Source organism: Ochlerotatus camptorhynchus, unplaced genomic scaffold (genome assembly GCF_037179485.1).
Source record: "Ochlerotatus camptorhynchus isolate MF236.1 unplaced genomic scaffold, CSIRO-AGI_Acam_v1.1 ptg000328l, whole genome shotgun sequence".
Taxonomy (NCBI): domain Eukaryota; kingdom Metazoa; phylum Arthropoda; class Insecta; order Diptera; family Culicidae; genus Ochlerotatus; species Ochlerotatus camptorhynchus.
In genome coordinates this window covers 1571276-1598216 of record NW_027040816.1, presented here as the reverse complement: position 1 = coordinate 1598216, position 26941 = coordinate 1571276, and the positions used below count along the sequence as shown (strand labels likewise).

At 38.1% G+C, this 26941-nt stretch overlaps 1 protein-coding gene across 9 annotated transcripts in view; it reads right to left on the bottom strand.

Moving 5' to 3' along the window:
• The window catches only part of cyst (cysts), a 97113-nt gene that overhangs the window by 40482 nt on the left and 29690 nt on the right, over positions 1 to 26941 (bottom strand). For all 9 annotated transcript variants that reach the window (XM_065230102.1, XM_065230105.1, XM_065230106.1 and 6 more), the window contains 3 exons: positions 12138 to 12244; positions 12007 to 12077; positions 11867 to 11922 (listed from right to left, as the gene is read on the bottom strand). In XM_065230102.1, coding sequence (XP_065086174.1) covers positions 11867 to 11922; positions 12007 to 12077; positions 12138 to 12244 — 234 coding nt within the window. The remainder of the gene's footprint in view (positions 1 to 11866; positions 11923 to 12006; positions 12078 to 12137; positions 12245 to 26941) is intronic.

Here is a 26941-nt window from a genome sequence, read left to right as displayed (position 1 = left end):
CCACATGAGCGTCTATTCACCGAAGGAGGAGGAAGAAGCCTCACCGCTACTGATCGGGATCCATCTTCGTGAGTCACTGTGGGCCATCTATGCCAAGTGCGTCACCCTTGTTCCAAACAACATACAGCTCACCAGCTTCATCCGTGTTCAACACCCTTAGAGCTCAGCATTACTCAACCATTACGACAAAACGGTCCTTTTCAGGATCACCATAAATTATTGTTGTTTAAGAGTTAGTTTTCATTGAACGTTCGCTCCCCTAGCTGCAAGCCACATCACCCCTAAAGCTCTTTGATAATGTACCCAGCAACAAAACGTTTGTGGTCAAATGCATCAAATATTGAAGGGGTACATACAAATTCTTGCAATGACCGAATACCACATGACTATGTAAATTAACCAGAAACACTTCGTAAGGTTTTCTCCAGGACGATAGAAAAGGCATACAAATACCGAGAAGCAAGAAATTCCTCCAATCAATTTTTGCTTTTTTATTATCCATTGAATAAACCAAAAGTTCCGTGCGCTTTGTGCACGAAAATGCGTAATTTTGACATAAGAAAACGAGGTGTTTCCGTGATGGGAAAAGTGGTTTCCCTAACACAGTCGCCGAATATTGTAACCAAGCACTGAGCATGCCAGCAGTGATGCCACATATACAGATTTATCTGTAATCATACAGATTTTTTTCAATATTTTGATACAGATATCTGTAGATACAGATTACAGATTTTTGAAAAATATACAGATTTTTTCAAATAAAGGGAATATATTTTGCATTATTTTTTATTTTTTATTATTAATTTCGATATATAATCTTTTCTTTCTTTTGAGCAGCTTGAATTCAATCTGAGCATCAAACTCAAATCGTATTTTTCACTAAGTAAATTATTATTGTTTTAACTTCAGATGGACTTGGAATCTTTCGAATGGACTTCTGCTGTTCAGATGTTCTGATTTCTCGTTGGAAGGAATATTAGTTTCCCTTTCTATTCCCCCTTCAGATACGAAGTTTATTTGTTTATTTGTTATAGTTGCATCAACAGACTAGAAATAGTCCCAATGATGTGTTGTAAAAAAGTACAGATTATACAGACGACATACATATACTACAGTTACTACAGTTACAAACGAAAATAACTTGGAAAGCATTGTCAAGTTACTAAAAATTTATAAGTCTTAAATTTTACACTTAGCTGATGGGTATCAAGCGCCTTCGGTCAGCAAAAAAGGCAGAGAATCTTCGGCGAAGCATATTCCGTGTCAAGTGGAAATCGAACATCGACGCTACTCGGTTGAACACTAGCTGCTAGCCGTAAATAGCGCTCCCTATGCTATAATTAGTTCGAAGAAGTGGAAGTCTCAGCATAAGACTGTTGCGTAGTGATCGAGGTTGAACATTAATGTTCACTTGTTGCAGAATTGCTTCGCAGTCAATTCTTCCTTGCAGAGTATCGGCGACGGTTAAGGCTCTGAAAACATCTCTTCGGATACGTAAGGGCTCGATATTGATCAATTGGCAGCGATTCTCGTAGCTTGGAAGACGAAGTGGGTATCTCCAAGGCAGCTTACGGAGCGCGAAGCGAAGAAAACGTCGTTGAACAGATTCAATTCGCTCGGCCCCATTATTGTAGTTCGGGCTCCAGACAGCAGAGCAGTATTCCAACGTAGATCGTACGAGAGAGCAATAGAGCGATTTCAAGCAGTAAATGTCCGTGATGTTCTTAGTAATCTTGAAGACAAAGCCAAGCGTTCTGGACGCTTTGTCGACGACATACGATATATGGTGTGAGTATGTCAGCTTTGAGTCTAGAAAAACGCCTAAGTCTTTCACGCAGTGCACCCGTTCGATAGTCGTGCCTAGTAGTTTGTAGTTGAAAATAATCGGTTGTTTCTTGCGTGAGAAAGTAATAACTGTACACTTAGCTGGGTTGACCACCAGTCGGTTTAGACTACACCAGTCAGCAAAGATGTCAATCTGATTTTGGAGAGAACGGCAGTCGGCGAGTGAGCGGATGCGCAGAAAAACTTTCAGATCGTCTGCAAACGATAATCGTGGCTCTGTGATAACATGGTGAACGTCGTCGAAGTAGAGGAGAAATACCAATGGCCCCAGATGGCTGCCCTGAGGTATACCGGACTTTGCGCAGAAGCTTGCTGAGCGACAAGTACCCAAAGTTACTGTCAATTGGCGCTCCGTGAGGTATGAACGAAACCATCTCAAAAGATTTCCACCGATCCCTAGCCTATCAAGCTTAGCGATCGCAATTTCGTGGTTCAGCTTATCGAAGGCTGCCGTAAGATCTGTGTAGATAACGTCCGTTTGGGTCCGAGCAATCAAACTGTCTGTGATGTAAGACGTTAGGCACAGCAGGTTCGTAGTTGTGGAACGCCCAGTTATGAATCCGTGTTGATCTGTACTTAGATATTGTCTGCAATGCGCATTTAGGGACTCTATGACAACCAATTCAAAAAGTTTTGATACAGCACTCAGCGATGTGATTCCATGGTAGTTGTTTACGTCGCGTTTGCTTCCCTTTTTATGAACCGGAAACATATCCGCAGTCTTCCAGCAAGACGGAAAGATGCCGCTGGAAAGAGAGAGCTGGAATATGCGGCGCAGTGGATCTAAAAGACAAGTGATGTTCTTTTTAAGAATAATCGACGGAACACCATCGGGTCCAGCCTTAGTTGAAGTCTTAAGTTTAGATGCTGCTCTAGAAATCGTATCTGTAGTGGCTTCGACCATGCTGAGCGTTTGGTTGATCAAAGGAACATTACTGGCCGCGGAAGTAATGATATTAGCGGAGAGTTGCTCGGCTACAAACACACTAGCAAATTTGGCTGAGAACAGGTTGCAAATGTCTTGTTGATTTCCAGCAGTTTCACCATTAAAAATCATGGAAGAGAGTAAACCGACTTCCCTGCGTTGCTCATTTACGAAGTTCCAAAGGATTTCGGGTGTGATTTTAGCCGCCGTTGAATCCTCCTTTGATAGCGTTGAAAACAGAGACGACTTAACCACTTATACTCGTGGTTGAGTCTGACATAGTAGCATTTCAGTGGCAGTGTGCGGAGTTTAGTAAATCTTCTGAGAGCAGCCTTCTTAGTTCTTTTCAACGAGCGAAGATCTTTCGTCATCCACGGGACGCGAGAGTCGATATGGATGATCTTTTTGGAAACGTGTCTGTCAATGACATATGCCAAGACGTGAGAAAAGGTTTGTGCAGCAATGTTGACGTCTACAGGATCTAGAATATGCTCCCAATTTAGATTAGATAGCACATGGACGATACTGCAATGGTCAGCTCTACGGAAGTCATATGACACAGCGTTTGGAGTGCTGGTGAAATCATGGACAATATTATTTTCGATCACGATAACTAAAGCAGGGTGATGATGCACTACCTTGACTAAAGGTTCGGGTGCCGTGGAGAGAAAAGGAGCTGTATCACGAGCACTCACAAAGCAGAGATCCAGGGTGCGGTTGTTTTCATTCAACAGGCCATTGATTTGTGACAGAATTGCGGTACTATAACTGTCCAGGTGCTGGATGGTTCCTACGTGGAAAGATGAACGCTCGTGATCAGGACAAAAGAAACCACTATGGGTTGGAGTCCATGCAATGTCCAGTAGGTTAAAATCGCCAAGAACAATAACTTCGTCGGAAGGGCCTGCTTTGTCTGAAGCGGCCAAGACGGATCGACAATGTGCGTCAATAAGCTCCAAGTCACTGGTTCGATCTGGAGGAATGTACACTGCACAGAGAAGCAATTGACGATCACCAAGTTATTATTATTATTTAGCTTTATTTAGGAGGCTTTCAGCCTTAGGCTGGTTCGCCTCCAAACGATCACCAAGTTGAATAGCCACCCACATTTGTTCAACCCTGTTCCAGGAATCGTCCTCGATAACTTCTGCTTTCAGCTTGGAATTAACTGCGATAAGGACGCCTCCCCCAGTAGTTTTCCTACTATTATTCGTGTTTCGATCGCAGCGAAATATTTCGTAGCCAGACATAGTTTGAAATGGTTCGATAATTGAGCCATGTTTCGGTCAAAACTAAAATGTCGTAGCAGTGATCCATGACGGTAATCTTCCACGAGGCCGTTCATACCACCAATGTTCTGATAGTAAATCGTTATGTCCGACCTCCGCTGTTCGGGAACAACGGAAGGTTCAGCGTGTAGTTGCATTTGAGAGCTGGTAGATGTCAAGAAGTTAATTAAATATATTTTGTCCAATCGGTAAACAAGCCATTTTAGAAAACCCCCAAAGTGGTTGATTACAGTTTGTGAGTCGAAGAAGCAACTTGATATTTGTATATTTAAAAACGTAATTATAGAAATATAGAATATTGCATGCAATTCGACTAAACTTCCTGTAAAAGTTCTGTGTTAGGTCCAATGTCCAGATAAAGGTTTGCGTAATCTGAGACATAAATAAATCAAATTCTAGGGAATTGTGATAGTTACTTCATTAAGGAAATCTTCAGTCGGAAAAAAGATTTGTCTCTTACAACTGGTACTTAATGTTTTGTATTTTCAGACAGTAGAAGAGATACAAAACACTACAAAAAATCAAGATTGTAGGATTTCAAGATTTTTAAAATAAACAAATTCTTTAGAAAGCAAACTTTAGTAATTTTTCATGATTCTAAAGATTGAACAAACTCCTTCTGAACTATGAATTTGATCGATGGAGATTTACGTAAATTCGCACTGAGACCATAATATAGAAATTATACAGATTTTTTCACAGATTTTTGTCAGCAAGATACAGATTAAAAAGATTTTTTGCGATGAAAATACAGATTGGTACGGTACCGATCTTTATGCCTTTTGGTGCAAATTTGAAACCCCTCCTATTAAGGTAAAAGTTAATGCTTTTCCGTTGATACTGAAAAACATGTTCAAACCACACCCAAACTCGAAATACACCAATACCAACAAGCATTGCAAATCAGAAAAAGAGGAAGTATTGAAATTTTGAACATGTATAATTATAATAATTCTACTACTGAAATGACAACTTCAATTCCTAGATTCCAAGTTCAGGGTAGTCCTACTAATGCTCAGGGAAGTCTTGCCGTAGTTCAGGGAAAGCCTGTCGAACTTCAGCGAACTCCTGATGAAGTTCAAGGAAGCCCTGCCGAAAGTCCTGCCGAAGTTCAGGGAAGCCTTGCCTAAGCTCAGAGAAGTTTTGCTGAAGCTCAGGGAAGTTCTGTGGAAATTCAGAGAAGGTCTGTTGAAGTTGAGGGAAGTTCTGCCGATGTTCAGGGAAGTTTTTCCGAAGTATAGGGTAGTCGTACCAATGTTCAGAGAACTCCTGCCGAAGTTCAGAGAAGTTCTACAGAAGTTCAGGGAAGTCCTGCTGAAGTTCAGGGAAGTCCTGCCGAAGTTCAGAAAAGTTCTGCCGAAGTTCAGAGAAGTTCTGCCGAAGTTTAGGGTAGGCCTGCCAAAGCTCAGGGAAGTTCTGCCGTAGTTCAGGGAAGGCCTGTAAAAATTCAGAAAACTCCTGCTGAAGTTCAGCGAAGTCCTGCCGAAGTTCAGAGAAGTTCTGCCGAAAGTTCTGTCGAAGTTCAGGGAAGCTATGCCGAAGTTCGTGAAATTATCTAATTATATTTAAAAAAATACCAAGATATATCAGAATACCTTCATCAAAAAGGCAGGAATTTTCCAAAATATACTCAAATACTTGTGATTTAACTTGATAAATTTGAAAATTTGATTTTCAAAAATATGTTATTGATCAATGGAAAAGGTGGATGATTTCTACAATATTTAAAGATATAGTTCAATTTATATAATTATATTTAAAAATACCAAGATATAACAGAATACCTTCATCAAATAGTCTGAAATTTTCGCAGAATATCCTCGAATACTTGTGACGAATACATGTGAAAATTGAGGAACCTTTTGATTTGAAAAATATTCCATTTAGCAATGGTGATTTCTAAAAGAGTTCAAATTATCTTTAAAAATATCCAGATATATATGAAAACTTCCATCAAATAGGCAAAAGCATTCACAGAGTATCCTTAAATTAGCTTACACATACACACACTTGAATTGTTTTTATTATTATTTCACAAACACACGCGTTTCCAACACGACTTAGAAATTCTCTCAATTTAGAAATATTTTACTATTTCTTTTCAAGCACTTTCATAATGGAGTTCTTGTGATATCTCCTAATAGCATCCGTTTTCAACTATCGATAATTTTCGCAAAATATTTCGAATGGAAATACCAATAGATATCTTACGAGGTTTCCAAATCACATTGTTCTTCAACCTGGAGCATGCTTACGCACAGATACATGCAAAAACCGGTTGATTGCTTAGGAAAACGAAATCTAATGCTTGGAATTGCGTTACAAAAATAAAATGGTTTGCATTGAAATAATAATGCATGAAGAGTATCAGTCAAGCTGGATACCGGCGCCCAGTGCAACGTGCTGCACATGAGGATTCTGCAGGATATTTCCGTAGCAATCGAACCATCAGTGACGAAAAATCTGGTGACATACAACGGCCAGAAAATTCCGGTCGTAGGTGTAATTTCTACACAATGCCTCATAAAAGGTAGGTCCAGTCCAATTACTTTTAAAGTTGTGAAGGAAGACGTCACCCCAGTGCTAGGCCGCAAAACTGGAATTGTCCTTCAACTGATAGCCAGGATTAACACTGTTGAAATAAACAAAAGTGATCTGTACGAATGACTGGGATGTTTGCGAAATTACGTTTATGATATTGATCTCGTTGGTAATCCAGCATGGGAGATCCGCCCATCGAGAAACGTACCCCACAGCATCAGAGAGGATGTTAAAAAAGAACTTTCTAGTATGGAAAGATTAGGAGTAGATACGTAAACCAACCCCCGTTGTTAATGCCATGGTTATTGTTCGAAAGAAAGGAAAATTGAGGATCTGCATAGATCCATCGCAGGTTAATCAGAATCTCTTAAGAAGACATCACCCACTTACAACGATTGAGGAAATCGCTGCACGCCTTAAGAATTCTAGTCGGTTCACAATCTTGGATTGTAAAAAAGGTTTCTGGCAGATAAAAGTGACTGACCGCACATCAAAATACCTCACGTTTGGAACGCCGTGGAGCCGTTATTGTTGTAAGCGACTACCATTTGGCCTGGCATCGGCTCTGAGGTATTCCAAAGCATTATGCTAGAGGTAATGTTAGGTATCGATGGCGTTGAATGCTCTATGGATGATATATTGATTCACGCCAGGAGCTCAAGGGAGTTGCAGGAAATTTCAAACATCGTATTGAAACAAATCCAGACTGCAGGGCTAAAGTTGAACCGTGAGAAGTGCTTGTTTGACCAGCCATCAGTAAAGTTCCTGGGACACCTCCTGTCGGCCGACGGATTAAAAGCAGATGCTGATAAACTTGATGCAATACGGAATCTCCAAGTACCTACTAATAGGCAGCAGCTGCAGAGAGCTCTAGGTATGATTACGTACCTCGGTAAGTTCATTAAAAACCTGTCAGAAATTACAAGTCCACTTCGAACGCTCTTAGCAAAGAACGTTGTATGGGATTGGAACGTAGAACAACAAGATGCCTTTCTGAAAATAAAAAAAAAACATGACGATTTCTCCGTCCATACTAGCCTTCTACGACGTCAATGCACCTGTTACGTTGTCGGTGGGTGCCAGTTCCAAAGCGATGGGGGCAGTGCTATTGCAAGGTGGTCAGCCAGTCACCTACGCTTCGAAGTCGTTAAATCCAGCAGAACTCAATTATCCGCAAATAGAGAAAGAGGCTGCAGCAATTCGTTTTGCATGTCAAAAATTTCACCAGTACATATACGGCAAAGAATTGATCATCGAGAGTGACCATAAACCACTGGAGTCAATTTTTCGGAAACCTTTAGACCGCGCACCACCAAGGTTGAAGAGGATTAGGCTGGATGTTGCGCAGTATAATCCACGTGTCGTCCACGTAAGAGGCAAGGATATACCAATCCCGGATATACTGAGTCGGGACGTCTTGAATCAACATAAAGATGAGTTTGAGGAAGAACTCGAGGTTCATATCGTACTACAGATGTCTAAGCGAGCAGCCACCGAGCTTCGAGATCACGTCACGATTGATCATGAAATGCAACTACTGAAACAAGTGATCATGACTGGTTGGCCAGATCAACGAGACGATGTAAATCCTATCCTGCATAAATTCTGGTGTCTACACACTGTGTGAAGCGTGCGAAACAGTCCCTATTTTGGATAACCATGACTTCCGACATCCAAGAAATAGTCGATGCCTGCAGAGTCTGCCAAAAGCATCAACGAGACAACGTCAAACAAACCATCGTATCAAAAGAAATTCTTGGTTTGCCATTTGAGAGAGTAGCGTCGGACTTATTTCACTTCAAAGGCAAAGAATACATACTCATTGTGGATAGCTATTCGAGTTTTTTTTCGATTTCAAGGAGCTATCGGATTTGTCGTCACGTGCCATAATCGCAAAACTTAAGGAATGGTTTGCAGTGCATGGTATCCCACTTGTACTTGAATCGGATAACGGACCTCAGTATTCGTCAGAGAAGTTCAAAGTGTTTGCAAGGGAGTGGAGCTTTGATCACAGTACTTCCAGCCCAAGCTTTCCACGAGCCAACGGATTAGCCGAACGCTACGTGCAGACGGCTAAAATGATTCTTAAGAAATGTGCTGAAGATAAGTCAGATATATACTAGCATTACTTCACGCCAGGAACACGCCGAGGTTTTCTGGATTGCCCGCTCCATGTGAAGATTAATGGGAAGACTTTTATGCACAAATTTACCGGTCACTGATGAGAAGTTGCAGCCCAAGCTAATCACTGGAGTTCCACAGACATTGTCGGAAGAAAGAAAGCTACAGAAGCAGTACGCCGATAGAGGAGCTGTGGAGTTAAGCCAATGCCAGCCAGGAGAACCAGTATTGCTTCAGAATCAAAATACCGAAACATGGAGACCAGCAACAGTGATGCATTGTATCGACGTAAGAAGATCGTATGCTGTAAGTGACGGAGAAACTGTACTCAGGAGGAAAACCCACCACTTGCGGCCAGCTAAAGCAGTAGTAAACGAAGGCCAAGAAGCGTTGGAGCCACGACCCATACCAGGAGAACAGTTCACATCCATTAAGGATGTTGCTTCAGAGAGCAACTCAGAAGTCAACCAACCAGCTGAAGAACCGAGTGGAGATCAAATGGTTGGAAAGCAACAGCGAACAACACACAGCGGCCGTATTGTTGAACCATTGAGGTTTAAAGATTTTGATTATTATTAACGTTCTAAAAAAAGAAAGATGTAATGTAGTAACTTGTGAGTAGTTTACATTTAACGTGTTTCACACTTTGTGAATACTATCACCTTATGTGCTCACCTTTGTATAAAACTAACTCCAGTCTCAACACGAATCACAGAAAGGACATCGACAGAGCACCTCAAAAACAGAACTCTAAAATTGCTTCCGGATTTCAACCTTTCGAACTTTTTCACTGATAACGCGTTAAGCAATCAATTTAATATTTACCATACTTTTGCTGTAACATCAAAACTACCTTTCGTAATTCTATGTCAAATCTACGGTCGTGTCTTGGATACAACCTCTTACTTTTTTTAAGAACTTTTACGTTTGTGGTATTCCGCTTAACCGGAGTTTATCAAAACCCAAAGATCAGTTTGCTTTTATCCTATTGATCTACATTTTAGCCAATGTTCTTCCTTGAAAGGATACAAAAAACTTTTGCGCGAAATGTCTTGTTGATAACCCGAGTAATAAAGTCAACATGTGTGGCTCCTGCTATGCATTAGCTTCTAACATCATCGCTTCAAAGAAGTATAAAGCTAAAGCGAAGGCTAAGAAGTAATATTTACATGAAATATACGGTGACAGAAGAGAAACTTATGATTTATTCCGGCCTCATAGCTGAATGAATGAGTTATTTGCTTGATAGGCCGAAGTGAGGGGTTAGGCTGACATTACATCCCATAACCCTACAAGTAAAAAGCTTCAATTAGAGAATGTTCCGTAGAGGTGTGCATTGTGTTTAATGATTAACTGGTATCGAGCATCGTTGGCCATCCATTTCAAACTATAAAAGCACTTTAACTGATCCATTCGCGAGGTAAGCAAATTGATTAATATTCCTCTAAAAACCTTCCCAATCCAATTGTTCTACAGGAAAAAAACAATGTCCCACCACCCAACTACAGTGTGAAAAGGTGCTTGAAATCGGTCAAAAATTTACACAAAATTCAAAACTGGTTCAAAACGTAGGATTCGGTCAAAAGAATGGAAGCTGGAATGGAAAACACTAGTAGCTAACTACTCGTAAAATTACAGCAACGTGAACACTACAAAGTGATAGAAGAGTAGATGTTTATATCAGTCTTGAAAATGATCGAGAAGAGCGGCAGATTGTCAATCGAGAAAGACTTTTCTTGACCGAAATATGGAAAACTATCAAAAACAGGTTAACATTTGTTCAATAACATACTTTGCTTAGTGTATACAAAAACGGACATCAACGATTTGAAAAGTGGCATCAAAATCGTTTTGGTGATTAAATGGACAGAGAGAAAGAGGAGAGGCAGACAGTACAAGACGTAATGTTAATGAGAGAGACAGAGAGAGAGAGAGAGGGAGAGAATGAGTGAGAGATACAGAGAGTTTTTCGAGAGAAGAAAAAACGTGAGAATGACAATTTTGGCTAGCGTTACCTGGCGTGAGTTGAAACCACGCCTAACTTGTTAGCGACCAATCTCCACGGAGAGTAGCATCCAGTCATTTTCTTGCCGCTTTTTTCACTGATTCGGTTTTTTTTTTGGTTTGGTCAATTTCGTGGTCGCGTTTTTTTTTTGTTATTTGTTATTTGGATGATAAGAGTGACATTTTTGTTTGTGTCGGATTGTTTTGTTTATGGTTTGATCAAATTTCGCGCACAATGGGTCGGTTTTGTTTTGCGGATTGGGGTTGGCATTAACAATAACAAGAACAGAGACATTGGTGGCATTATTATTACCGTGACAATTGGATAAATGTTGTCTCACAGAACGGAAGTGTGTTCAAAATAGAAAAAAAAAATCACAACCAAAGTGAGAAACATGTTCATCAAATCAGAAACTGAAGATATTTGGTTTGAACGAAAAAATAAATGTTTCAATGTTTGACAAGCGAAACTGCACACGTTTGTTTTGATAAACTGAAATGGTAATGATTCCTAAAATGTTCTTACATCTTTCTTGGTATGGAACGAACTGAAACCGATAAAAAGCAAACGAAACGTGTGAAGCTTAAAAGCGAATCGGAACTTAGTTCAAGCCTTAACACAAAATTCTGTATGCGATAAAACATTCTGCGCTCGATACAAATTAGTTTGAGAATTATAAAAAAACGAAAATTCCACTAAACACATTCAGTCCCACATCATTCACTAAGACATAATTGATATGAAAAAAGCACGAAAAAGTTATTCATCGACCACAGCATGGATGCAATTTATGTTCCACTAGTTAGGCAAGGATGGTTTAAAATTGGCGACGAACGGCAGTCAAGGTCGCCAAATATTTTCGTCATTAGTTTATCTTTGAGGTTAGTTTCATTCGGAAATTTAACTTCCACAAAACAAAAGAAATGATAACTATTCTTTAAAAGCGAAATAGAAAACACCGTTCGCCTTCTTTTTTTTAAGAATATCAATATACAAAACTAACTCGATGCACGTACAGTAAAAAAATCGCATGATCAAAAAAATATTTCTCATATTAGTTTTAAGAAGTATCAATATGCAAAAATGCTTCAACAACAGTCAACGGGACAAAAAAGGCGAACAAATAAATCCAAAATTTACCTGTTGGTTGAGTTCTTCTTGTTGGAACCGGACTTGGGCTGCACTTGGAAATATTTCTGAAATGTTTCAATGTTGTATCACGTGAATAAAACCGGACGAAAATAGGGTTACGAGCAAGCAACTGCTGAAACCGAACTTACCTTTGCAATTTTAGCTTTACATTCCACGGCGTGCTCTTTGTAGGTGGCCAGATTGATGACCGCGCCACAAGCTGAAATGAAGATACTTTCAATAAATAATGATTTTGCAATAGCTTCAGTGGGAAACCAACCATCGCAGGTGGAATTCTGGCCCTTGGTTTTGGCTTTGTCCTTCTTTTTGCGAAAGAAGAGCGAACCTCGTTTCCGGCGTTTCTCCGGGTGATCGGTGTAACCCTCACTGAAATGATTGGAAAAGGGTGGGTTTAGTGCTTGTCGATCGAGCCGAATCTGCTGCTGTACATCGTCGATGCGGATAGATCTGAGAGGGGGCGGGGTTTGTTTGAAATGTTTCAGATACCATGAATGCGGTAATGTGTTAGAGACCTCGTGATGTAACACATTGACAACTATTGTTTCGCTTAGGTAGGTACGGAACGGTTAGAACTATGAGTTTGTAATAGTGTTAACAACAAACATAACATTAGTACAACTAAACGATGGTATGGTTTGAATAATGACACAGAGATTAAGGAGTACGGTGTAGAAGAAAGTCATGAGATTAATTGAGAAATGCTTTATAGACAAATGAAAAGTTAAGTACAGACAACACCAAACTCGCATACAAATACACAACTAGAATCGTAAATTACAACAGGTTCAGTTGGAATCGCATATAAGTCGCATGACGTTTAGTTTGAATCACTTACAACGCAAATTCCTGACTTTTAAACGATTGGTCTATTTGGTATCGTACAATACAGTGAAATCCCGTTTTTGACAGCATTACCTCATCAGCTTTTTAGCTCCTCAAATTTTTGATAGTAATATCTGTACAATTTAAAATAAAATATTAAGAATCTCTAATCGCTAAAGACGGATCTAGTTAAATCGCAATCGGAATAACGAGTTTGATGAATTTTCTTAATAGCAAAGAAGACAAAAATCATAAGATGCCAAATACGGGAAGGCTCTGTAGTACAAACAAAATCCGATATAATCGCATATAATATCAAACCTAATTGCTATTACCAGCGCCGTAGTGAGGATTTGCTACGGCCTTGACAAATCATGAAAATGACACCTCTTTTGGGACGCCAACAATAATCTAAGTAATTTCTGTGGTATTCCCTAAAATTTTCTCTACATCGCTTAAGAAATTATCTTCAGATAATTCGTGGTTTTTCAAATTGATAATCATTCTCGCAAAAACTCACATGTTTTTTTCTTTATGAATCTCTTTGATGTTCTCTAGGAATGTTCTTAAATATTGCCTCAGTGTACCCTTCAGAAGAGCCATGTAGTTCTCAGTGGAATTACCTTGGCATCCAATCTTACAATACTCCTGTGAATTCCATAGGAATTCTTCTCGTATAAAATGCTCCACAAAATGTCGTTGGAATTCTCCCACCGATCAATTAATATTCTGCAGTCTCCTGAAATATCCATGCCATTCTCCTCAAGATTGCATTAGAATGCTTCCAGAAAATTCTCTTTATAATTCCAATAGAACTATCATCAGACTCAGATTCCGTTTGATTTCTGATCAGAATTCATTTCCAATTCTTGTCAGAGAGCCTTTGGAGCTTTTGCCAGAATTTCCAAGGAGCTTGTGTTGGAACGACCTTGAAACATCCTTCAGAATTTCTTTGGAATTATCCTCAGAATTAATGTATTATTTTCAGAATTGCCTTACCGTTTGAAAAATTCCATTAAAATTTTCCTCAAAATTCCGTAAGAAATTTTCTCAATTTTCATGACAATTTTTCTGGAATTTACCTTGCAGTCCTCATGAAATTCTCATCAAAAGTTTTGTTTTTCTTTTTTGACTTTCAGCCAGTGGCTTCAGAAGTTCTGAGTCAGACACGTTTTGGTGTTTAACACAAAACTACTGCAACTATTATCCAGAAATTATCCTCAGCATTCCCTAAATAATATATTGCCATTCAAATCGCATTCCTATAGTAATCGCTGCCTAGAATTATAAATTATCCGTAGAATTCCTTTATATGTAGCTTCCCTTGGAAATATTTTTAATATTCTTTGGATGTAAGTCATAAATCCCTACGATTTATTGCTTGCTTATTGCTCCTGATTTTTTCCCAAAAATCTCCATTGAAGTCTCCATTGAATCCTCCATTGAATTCTTCTTTACTTTCACTTTACTTTGTCTTTACCTTGACTTTACTTTTACTTTACTTTTACTTTACTTTTACTTTACTTTTACTTTACTTTTACTTTACTTTTACTTTACTTTTACTTTACTTTTACTTTACTTTTACTTTACTTTTACTTTACTTTTACTTTACTTTTACTTTACTTTTACTTTACTTTTAATTTACTTTTACTTTACTTTTACTTTACTTTTACTTTACTTTTACTTTACTTTTACTTTACTTTTACTTTACTTTTACTTTACTTTTACTTTACTTTTACTTTACTTTTACTTTACTTTTACTTTACTTTTACTTTACTTTTACTTTACTTTTACTTTACTTTTACTTTACTTTTACTTTACTTTTACTTTACTTTTTCTTTACTTTTACTTTACTTTTACTTTACTTTTACTTTACTTTAACTTTACTTTTACTTTACTTTTACTTTACTTTTACTTTACTTTTACTTTACTTTTACTTTACTTTTACTTTACTTTTACTTTACTTTTACTTTACTTTTACTTTACTTTTACTTTACTTTTACTTTACTTTTACTTTACTTTTTCTTTACTTTAACTTTACTTTTACTTTACTTTTACTTTACTTTTACTTTACTTTTACTTTACTTTTACTTTACTTTTACTTTACTTTTACTTTACTTTTACTTTACTTTTACTTTACTTTTACTTTACTTTTACTTTACTTTTACTTTACTTTTACTTTACTTTTACTTTACTTTTACTTTACTTTTACTTTACTTTTACTTTACTTTTACTTTACTTTTACTTTACTTTTACTTTACTTTTACTTTACTTTTACTTTACTTTTACTTTACTTTTACTTTACTTTTACTTTACTTTTACTTTACTTTTACTTTACTTTTACTTTACTTTTACTTTACTTTTACTTTACTTTTACTTTACTTTTACTTTACTTTTACTTTACTTTTACTTTACTTTTACTTTACTTTTACTTTACTTTTACTTTACTTTTACTTTACTTTTACTTTACTTTTACTTTACTTTTACTTTACTTTTACTTTACTTTTACTTTACTTTTACTTTACTTTTACTTTACTTTTACTTTACTTTTACTTTACTTTTACTTTACTTTTACTTTACTTTTACTTTACTTTTACTTTACTTTTACTTTACTTTTACTTTACTTTTACTTTACTTTTACTTTACTTTTACTTTACTTTTACTTTACTTTTACTTTACTTTTACTTTACTTTTACTTTACTTTTACTTTACTTTTACTTTACTTTTACTTTACTTTTACTTTACTTTTACTTTACTTTTACTTTACTTTTACTTTACTTTTACTTTACTTTTACTTTACTTTTACTTTACTTTTACTTTACTTTTACTTTACTTTTACTTTACTTTTACTTTACTTTTACTTTACTTTTACTTTACTTTTACTTTACTTTTACTTTACTTTTACTTTACTTTTACTTTACTTTTACTTTACTTTTACTTTACTTTTACTTTACTTTTACTTTACTTTTACTTTACTTTTACTTTACTTTTACTTTACTTTTACTTTACTTTTACTTTACTTTTACTTTACTTTTACTTTACTTTTACTTTACTTTTACTTTACTTTTACTTTACTTTTACTTTATTTTTACTTTACTTTTACTTTACTTTTACTTTACTTTTACTTTACTTTTACTTTACTTTTACTTTACTTTTACTTTACTTTTAATATACTTTTACTTTACTTTTACTTTACTTTTACTTTACTTTTACTTTACTTTTACTTTACTTTTACTTTACTTTTACTTTACTTTTACTTTACTTTTACTTTACTTTTACTTTACTTTTACTTTACTTTTACTTTACTTTTACTTTACTTTTACTTTACTTTTACTTTACTTTTACTTTACTTTTACTTTACTTTTACTTTACTTTTACTTTACTTTTACTTTACTTTTACTTTACTTTTACTTTACTTTTACTTTACTTTTACTTTACTTTTACTTTACTTTTACTTTACTTTAACTTTACTTTAACTTTACTTTTACTTTACTTTAACTTTACTTTAACTTTACTTTTACTTTACTTTTACTTTACTTTTACTTTACTTTTACTTTACTTTTACTTTACTTTTACTTTACTTTTACTTTACTTTTACTTTACTTTTACTTTACTTTTACTTTACTTTTACTTTACTTTAACTTTACTTTAACTTTACTTTTACTTTACTTTTACTTTACTTTTACTTTACTTTTACTTTACTTTTACTTTACTTTTACTTTACTTTTACTTTACTTTTACTTTACTTTTACTTTACTTTTACTTTACTTTTACTTTACTTTTACTTTACTTTTACTTTACTTTTACTTTACTTTTACTTTACTTTTACTTTACTTTTACTTTACTTTTACTTTACTTTTACTTTACTTTTACTTTACTTTTACTTTACTTTTACTTTACTTTTACTTTACTTTTACTTTACTTTTACTTTACTTTTACTTTACTTTTACTTTACTTTTACTTTACTTTTACTTTACTTTTACTTTACTTTTACTTTACTTTTACTTTACTTTTACTTTATTTTTACTTTACTTTTACTTTACTTTTACTTTACTTTTACTTTACTTTTACTTTACTTTTACTTTACTTTTACTTTACTTTTAATATACTTTTACTTTACTTTTACTTTACTTTTACTTTACTTTTACTTTACTTTTACTTTACTTTTACTTTACTTTTACTTTACTTTTACTTTACTTTTACTTTACTTTTACTTTACTTTTACTTTACTTTTACTTTACTTTTACTTTACTTTTACTTTACTTTTACTTTACTTTTACTTTACTTTTACTTTACTTTTACTTTACTTTTACTTTACTTTTACTTTACTTTTACTTTACTTTTACTTTACTTGTACTTTACTTTTACTTTACTTTTACTTTACTTTTACTTTACTTTTACTTTACTTTTACTTTATTTTTACTTTACTTTTACTTTACTTTTACTTTACTTTTACTTTACTTTTACTTTACTTTTACTTTACTTTTACTTTACTTTTACTTTACTTTTACTTTACTTTTACTTTACTTTTACTTTACTTTTACTTTACTTTTACTTTACTTTTACTTTACTTTTACTTTACTTTTACTTTACTTTTACTTTACTTTTACTTTACTTTTACTTTACTTTTACTTTACTTTTACTTTACTTTTACTTTACTTTTACTTTACTTTTACTTTACTTTTACTTTACTTTTACTTTACTTTTACTTTACTTTTACTTTACTTTTACTTTACTTTTACTTTACTTTTACTTTACTTTTACTTTACTTTTACTTTACTTTTACTTTACTTTTACTTTACTTTTACTTTACTTTTACTTTACTTTTACTTTACTTTTACTTTACTTTTACTTTACTTTTACTTTATGTTATGACCGTATTGGTTTATTCATTTGCTGCAATATTTGTTTCAATATTTGTTTCAATATTGCCTTAAACATTGGCTAACCCGCTAAACGGGAAGTTTACCATCCCAAAAAAAAGATTCTGGAACGTTTTAGTTTTTTTTTTTAATATTGGAAAAACATATCGAAAATCTAATTAAATCAGCTATTTGAAAAATAAAATATGAAAACTGGGGTCACATTATGTAACCAAGACGAAACCACTCTTTCATACAAGTATGAAAATCGCTTCGTTTCGACTTTCCAATGAAGCCCCTGTGTTTTATGTATTTCGATATGTTTTTCCAACATTTTAAGAAAAACCAAAACATGCCAATATATTTTTTTTCGAGCAGCTTGAGTTAAATATTGATTTAATCAAGTCCAAATATTTAGGCTACAATGTTGGCTTAAATATTGGTTTTAATATTGACTTGAATATAGCCAATTCAGAGAAACAAAAACATCATTGCATTTGACAACTGCAGCATTGGAGGCATGGTGTGGTTTTCAAATGTAATGCAAATTTTTCTCTGGATTGGCAATAGCGTCTTTAATATTGGCTTTAATATTGGCCTAAACATTGGTTTAAACTAAAGCTAAATGTATGCGACAATGTTGGCTTAAATTGTTGCTTTCATATTGGCCTAAATATTGCCTTTAAGGACACCAGTGACGGAATACAATTTCTTTACAATTTGTTTTACCACTTCGCATTTTAACGGGCACACAACTGGCGAATTACTTAAAAGACAAAGTTCAAAATGTATCTACATATCTGCTGCAGAGAAGCAAGCATCTCATTTAATTATCAGATCTATATGACTTCTGGATGGCGAGTTCAGTGCCAGTGAAAACGCGAAGTGGATGGATTCCATGTACTTTCACCTTAAGAGCGGTTTTAATAATGGTTTAATATTGGCTTCAATATAAGCTTCAGTATTGGCTTAAATATTGGCATCGTGATGTCAGAAGTTGCCTTCAGATTAGTTTATATATTGGTTTGAATTTTGAAAATTGACTAAAAATATTCAAAAATATCGGCTTCAAAGATGTCCTAAATTTTGGTTTAAAAAGTGGCCTGAATGTGGGTTTGAAAGTTGGTTAGTTTTCGTTAATATTGGCCTAAGTCTTGGATTAAATATAGGCATATATATTGGTTGAAATATTAGCTTGATAATTGGCTTAAATATTGGTTTAAATATAGGCCTTACCTCCCGCGCCAAAATCACGAGTTCAAATCTCATCCCCGGTCAAGTCAGGAATAAACAAGAGTGTTAAAGTGACCATAATAAAAACAAATATTGGCTTGAATATTGATTTAAATATTGGCTAAAACAGTGGCTGAAATGGGGGCGACCCCGGCGTAGTGGTTAACATCCATACCTCTCACGCCAAAGTCACGAGTTCAAATCTCACCCCCGGACAAGTCACGAATGACCCAAGAGTGTTAAAGTAACTATAATAAAAAAAAAAAAAAAAAAAAAAAATGTCTGAAATCTTGAAGAAACATTGGCTATCGGCTTCAATATTGACTTTATGATTGGCCTAAAATTTGGTTTAAATAAAGATTCATATATTGGTTTACATGTTGGCTTATATGCTAAATATTGGTTTCTATGTTGGCTTAACCAGGAATAAGAAATTTTCCATGATTATTTGAATGAAATTTGGCTTCAATCGTGCCTGAAATATTGGCATACAAATAGATTTAAATATTCGTTGAAAAGGCAGAAAGATTGGCCTAATTATTGGTTATTGGTTAACACGCATAGTTCCCACGCCAAAGTCACGAGTCTAAATCTCAAACTCAAACAAATTAGGAATGACCTAGAGTGATAAACCATCTTTAATACATAGAAATTAAAATAATATTGGATTCAATTTGATATCAGCATTAATTTTAATATTGGCTAAAATGGTGGCTGAAATTTTGGCAGACTCATTGGTATACAGGGTGTTCGGTTCCTTAGTGCAAATAATTTAAGGGGCGATAGAAGATCATATTTGAAGTAAAAATTGTTCTACGCATATGATCAAATCTCAAAGATTACTGAGTTATTGAACTTTTTCTGTTTAGGTCTATGCTTGCCATAAATTGGCTCTAACTTGAAAACTATGCCATTTACCACAAAATTTTGAACAGCTTGGTAAATTTTCTACTTAATAGTGTCATTTCTACTTTAAGGAAGCTGCATTTAGGCACATTTAAGCGATAAACGAGTAGAACTTCGTAAATTTTCCAGAACTTCTAAGAAGTTCAGGGAACATCGTAGAAATTGAGGAAACTTAGTAGAAATTCTGGGAACTTCATAGATCTTCAGAAAAATTAGTAGACATAAGGAACTTGGAAAAGTTCTCAAAACTGCGTAGAAGTGGAAAACTTATTTAAGTTTGAGGAGTAGCAGTTAAGGGAACATTATTTTATTTAAGGTAAGCTCATTTTTGATCGGGAACCTCTGTATAATTTTAGGGCACATTTTGAAGCGTGATAGACTTGGAATAGTTGTGGAAATTACTTACAAGTTCAAGAAATTTCATTCTTGGAACTTCGCGAAATTTTGCAGAAGTTTTGCGAATTTCGTAGCATTTTTAAAAGCTGCGTTGAACTTCATATAAGTGTAAGGAATTTTGAAAAAGTTCAGGAAATTTTGTAGAAGATCTAAAAATAGGTCAATAAACTTTTAAGAACTTCAGGGATCCTCACTTCAGTTAAGGGAACTTCGTTGCAGTTTGTCAACGATTTTACTTCAAAAAAAGCTCCATCAGCTTCTTGAAGGTTTTGGAAACTTCGTTAAATTTCAAGGAACTTTTCAGATGTTCAACAATATGTTTAGATGATAGGTGTCTTTCCAGAAGTACACAGATGTTCAGAGATCTTCGTAAAATTAAGGAAGTTTGAAAACATGGAATTTGGAATAAATTCAGGGAACTTCACTTTCCGCCACTTCAATATTGTAAAACTTAAGTTACAAGATATTCTCTCAGACATCCTTCCTAGACAGAAGGAAATATTCAAAAGATCTTTGTATAGACGAAGATATTAGTAAAGTTCTCTGGATATTTTTTCAAGACTTCAGGTTGATTAAGTTCTGAGGATCTCCAGCTGCTTAAAACTTCAATGTACATACTTTCAAGACTGTTTGTTGTTCAGGAAGTATTCAAAAGATTGCCAGTTAATTGAATTTGAAGGAAGATTTTTTTTTATGAAATGACTGTCTAGAAAGGATCTTACATTTTTAACTTATTCTTAGAATTAGGACTATTGATCTAATTTCGTTGTTTTATTTACATTTGTTTTCGAAGAATTTATGCTAGCAATCTATGTCAGAGATATTTTTTTTTTAGTTACTACTTTTTTTGTTTTGACATTCAGAATGTTAAGAATTGTGCATGTACATATATCTTGAATATTTTCCTAAGTCCTAAATGGATGAAATTTATTCAGTGTGCACTTTCCCATGTTTGAAATTCAAACTCCTAGAATTTAATTTTGGTTCCTATGCCTGAGATTTAACTGATGATGAAATATTCAAAATCTAATAGAAAACAGCTAGTTACAAAATTCATGGAATAACCTAACTCTGAGCATTTTCTTAAGTTTGAGATGCTTAACTTCATGACATATTAACGCTATGTGATTTCATTGCAAAAAGCATGAACAAACGATCATTACTTACTTAACTGCACCTCCAGGGGTGCAAAGGGCCTTTGTGAAAGATATCCATCCTGGGCGATTACTAGCTTTGGCCTTGACCTGTGCCCAAGTCAAATTTCGGTCAACGTTCTTAATTTCACTGTTTAGGCTCCGCCGCCATGAGCCTCTGGATCTACCTCTGTTGCGATCTCCTGCTGGATTCCAGTTCAGTGCTTGCTGGCAGATTTCGTTCCGGCTCCGTCGTAGTATGTGCAGACCCACCTCCACTTCCGTTCACGAATGGTGGGGCCACCAGGCACGAATTATGTACCGCAGGCATCGGTTGAGAAACACCTGCAGCGTCTAAGTGTTCTCCGCTGATACACACCATGTTTCACTGGCGTATAACAGCACAGACTTCACGTTCGAGTTAAAAAAAATCGGATTTTGGTGCTTCGACTGATCTGATTCGCTCTCCATACATTTCGCAAACTGGCAAAATCAGATTTCGACTTTCTCCACTGCCTGCCCAGCTACCGTGAAATTGGAACGGTTTTCCGTGTTGACATTCATCGATTTGCTCTTGTTGACGTTGATGGTTAGACCTGCTTCAGAGGAGCGTTCCACAAGGTCGTCGAGCTTACTCTGCATGTCAGAGCGCCGTTGTGCTAATAACGCAACATCATCAGCCAAATCGAAGTCGTTGAGATGCTCCATGGTAATAGGCTGCCACAGCAACCCGCGGTTCGATACACGGTCAACGGCTCCAACCATGATCACGTCGATTACGATGAGGAACAGTAGCGGTGATAATATACATCCTTGCCTCACACCTCACACAAAGCTTTACGCCAGCTTAAGCGTCTCGCCTTAGACGACCCTGGGAGGGAGGAAGCGCTGAAATTTTACCGAGAACGTCATCTCTCGTGCAGACAGGTGATCCGTGACGCAAAGCGATCTAGCTGGATGGATTTCTTGGATTCAATCGACGAATCCCAATCATCGAGTGAATTGTGGAATCGCGTCAACACTCTGAGTGGCAAGCGGCGGTCTACTCCACTTACTATCCAAGCTCATGGCACCTCGATCTCAGAACCGAAGGAAATCGCCGACGAATTAGGAAAATATTTTGCCGGCCTGTCTGCTGTCAGTGGCTACGACAGTGATTTCGTCCAGCGCGTCAAACCTTCCACAAGCAGGATTCGCGACTTGCGAATTCCACCCGATGTTCCTGCTCTCCAGATCAACGAAGCTCTTACATTCCTGGAGCTCCAGTAGTGGTAAATCTGCCGGGTCGGACGAGATTGGAAACCCGGTGTTGAAAAACCTCTCCTCGACGGAAAAACGAGGCTACTCGCCCTCTTCACCGATCTCACTGACTCGTATTCGGACCTCTGGAAACAAAGCTTGGTTGTGCCCATTCCGAAGAACAACACGAAGAGTGAAGAAGCCTCCTCCTTTAGGCCGATTGCGCTCACTTGCTGCGCGGCAAAAGTGATGGAGAGAATGGTAAATCGTCGTCTTAGGCAGTTCCTGGAGTCAAACGGCCTCCTTGACGAACAGCAGCATGCGTTCCGGCAAGGACACGGCTCCTCCACTTACTTTGCAGCCCTCGGCAAAGTACTTAAGGAAGCCCAGGACAACGGTCACCATGCGGAGTTAGTCTCCCTTGATATTTCAAAGACGTTCAACAGGACATGGACACCTGGTGTCATCAGGCAGCTCATCGGCTGGGGCCTGGAAGGTCACATCACACATTTAGTATGGAATTTCCTCCTTGATCGTACACTTGCTCGGATCCGTTCCCCGAAGAAACTAGAGTGCCCCAGGGGTCCGTCATAGCGGTAACGCTATTCCTGGTGGCAATGAACGGGGTATTCAGCCGATTGCCCAAGAACGTGCACGTAATCGTTTATGCCGACGACATACTCATCGTCGTAACGGGACGAACGACTAAGCGGACCAGGAACATAGCTCACCGCTCCAAAGAGTGTGCCATATCTGTCACTCGGGCCATCTGATTCGAGGACCACCGATCACCATCCAAGATCACCCGATTCCGCTCAAGAAAACAGTGCGTGTTCTGGGGGTAGTACTGGTTTGCACCCTAAGCTTCATCCAGCACTTCAGGATGGTGAAAGAAAACTGTCATAGCCGCATCAACATAGTCAGGACAATCTCCCGCCCACATCGCTCCAGCAACCGTGAGATCCGCCTTCGTGTCGCTCGGGCTGTTATCGACAGTCGACTTTTCTACGGCCTCGAAATAACCTGCTTAGCCACCGAGAAGCTCAACCACACCCTCGCTTCGGTATACAATACCTACGTACGCATCGTATCCGGCCTTCTCCCTTCCACGCCTGCAGACGCCAAATGTGTGGAAATCGGAATCCTCCCTTTCCGCTATCGATTTGCTGCAGCCATTGCTACGAAAGCCGCTGCCCTCGCTGCTAAGACATCCGGGAATGAAATGGTCTTTCTCTTTAACGAGGGGAACAGAGCCCTCCACACTGCAGCCAACCGTGACCTCCCCCCGGTGGACAGGGTCCACTGGCATGGAGAGAAAAGTTGGCGATCATACGTCGTCAAAATAGATAAGCGGATTAAGAGTGAGGGGCCTCCCTTAGCTCAGTCGGTAAAGGCGCAGCTACAAAGCAAGACGATGCTGGAGGTGGCTGGATTCGATTCCCGGTCCGGTCTAGGAATTTTTCGGGTAGGAAAATTGCTCGACTTCTCTGGACATAGAAGTGTGATTGGACTTGCCACACCATTATACCAATGCAAAAATGGTACAGGCATCGAAAGCTCTCAATTAATAACTGTGTAAGTGCATCTAGAACACTAAGTTGAGAGCACGCAATAAGCTATTATGCGATATGCAATAAGCTTGAAATGCGAAGAAGAAGAAGAATAAGAAGAAGAAGAAGAAGAAGAAGGATTAAGAGTGAATTCCAAGCCGGAGATAACTCTGTAGCTTTGAGACGTTCTGTTGCAGAGCTTCTCGGGTCGGTTTATCCGGGGCACGTTCATCGTTTTACGGACGGATCGCGGTCGCGGGCTGGAGTTGGACTCGGAGTGGCAGGACCGAACACTGCAACGAGTCAAAGTATACCGGAGGAGTGTTCCGGCTTTTCCGCTGAAGCCGCAGCTATTCTAGACGCAGCCATCACTCCGGCAGGGACTCACACAGCGTCATCCAAGCGCTGGAAGCCGAAGCCCCGAGCCACCCCTGGATACAAGCCATTACACGGTACGCCCCACCTTCAACCGCCTTTACGTGGATCCTCGGACACTGCGGTGTTCCCGGAAACGAGGCTGCAGACAGACTGGCGGAATCTGGCGCATCCCGTCCCCGCTACACCAGGAACGGACCCCTCCTCGACGTCAGGCGTTGGATTGTGAATACCATTATGGAAGCCTGGCAGCAGGAATGGTTCCAGTCGCGGACCACTTTCCTGAGGAGATCAAGGGAACCGTACGCTCCTGGCCGGACAGCCAAAAGTACAAGGACCAGCGGATCATCTCAAGACTCCGGACCGGCCATGCAAGGATTTCCTGTAATTTCGGTGGGACACCTTTCCGCAAGGTCTGTTCAATCTGCAGCATCCCCGCCTCGGTGGAACACGTGCTGTGTGTCTGCCCTGAGTGCTACGCGAACAACATGGACTCCCGGAGAACGTCAGCAATCTGCTTGGTTACGACCCCTCGACGTTGGATGCGCTGATCGCCTTTCTGAAAGAAGCCCACTTGTATGACCAAATCTAGCCCCCCGTCGGTGGCTGCACTGATCGTGTGTTCCTCACGTTTCTATTTTTTTCTGCCTTCGGGGTTTCTCCGCCGGACCGGGCACTGTCCCCTACGGTGGAGCTCTACCTTGTTCGCGCACCCAGTCTTGACCGCAGCCCCGATCTAATCCTCACCTTACATTAAGTTTTTAAAATGTTGTCTGTCTCATTCGTTGGGTAATCAGAGCCGGTTATACGTCACGTTCGTGTCAAATTGAAACCTATGTTTAGGCAGGATCTAGCCTGACCATCTGGCCTGACCCATAAACATCACGGTAATAAAGAAAAAAAAAGGCTTTGTTGGACTTCATACTTCGGATGGCTGCTTCTATCTCCTGCAATGATGGAGCTTCAGTGTTGACGCGAGGCGGATCATGCCGAGATGTCGATGGTTGGTTGACCGTTGAAACTTTGAGAAGTTGTTCAAAGTGCTCAAACCAATGTTTCAACTGGTCAGTGGGGTCGGTGAGCAACTGTCCAGTCGCGTCTTTCACAGGCATCCTTGGGTTCATCCTTGCCCCGCTCAGGCGTCGTGAAACATCATAGAGGAGGCGGATATCGCCAGTTGCTGCGGCTCTCTCCCCTTCATCAGCCAGGGAGTCCACCCACGCTTGCTTGTCCCGTATACAGGAGCGCTTAACTTCCCTCTCTAGAGCCGAATATCGCTGACGGGCCTCGTTATTGGCTCCTCGGGTCCTTGCTCGCTCTATCGCGGCTTTTGCTTCTCTCCGCTCTTTGATCTTCCTCCAGGTTTCATCGGTGATCCACTCCTTCCTCTGAATGTGTGCAGCTCACCCAGGTTGTTCTCACTTGTTTCAATAAAGGCATTCCTGATGCTCGTCCACTGTTCTTCTACGCTGCCACCTTCCGGAATATTAGCTGCACGAGCCTTCGACGTCAGCTTGTGTTGAATCGTCGCCGGAGTCTCTCCTCCCGCCGTTGAACCCGCGCAATGCGTAGGCGGATCTTACCGACCAGGAGATGATGGTCAGACGCGATGTCAGCGCTGCGTTTATTCCGAACATCAAGAAGGCTTCGTCTCCATTTTCGGCTGATGCAGATGTGGTCGATTTGGTTCTCTGTATATCCATCACAGGAGACCCATGTTACTTTATGCATTGGACGGAGGGGGAAGAGCGAACCCCCGATCACCATGTCGTTGTTGCCACAAAACTCTGCAAGCAGCTCGCCGGTCTCGCTCATATCTCCGAGACCATGGCGTCCCATAATGCGCTCATCATCGTTTGCGATCATTGCTTGTTCAAAATCAGTAAGCTTTTAAGGCTCCCCCACCGAGGTCCCAATCGTTGTTATTGTAGTTTCACCATTAAAATAATGATAACCTCAATGTCATATTGCAATCGGCCCATTCCGCCCGATCCACGCTTACCGCATTTGACTCAATTTCGAGGAAATATTTCCAAGAACTGTCAGTAGCATAGGAGATTTCCTCGATGATCAATGAACCCATATATGAATGACAAAGAATACACAGAATTTGATATAAAATATCCTCAACGGGGTTAGTACTACACCCATAAAACATCAGTAGAGCCCATATTCATCGCAGAATCAAGTTATGGCAACCGTTTTGTAACGCTGACATGTTGCAAACAGGTTGCCGTCACTTTTCCTGCAAAAAAATGGCTGTCATTGTATTTTAACTAGATGTAAACAATAATCCAGAACACAAACGTTAAACACTGAGCTATGATAGAAGAGGATGTAGTTCAAAGCGCACAACAGACACAACAATCAAACTCCAGCTCAAAATTTGATGTTTAGTCAAACGTCAACACAAACTTCAAAACTACACATACAAATGAGAGGTAGAATTCGAGTGAGATAGTGAGACAGAGAAGGAGAGGATCTTGCCGGAAGTAAATGTTGATCTTGCCAATTAGAAGGACACATTATGTTTCGAACGGTTAGTAA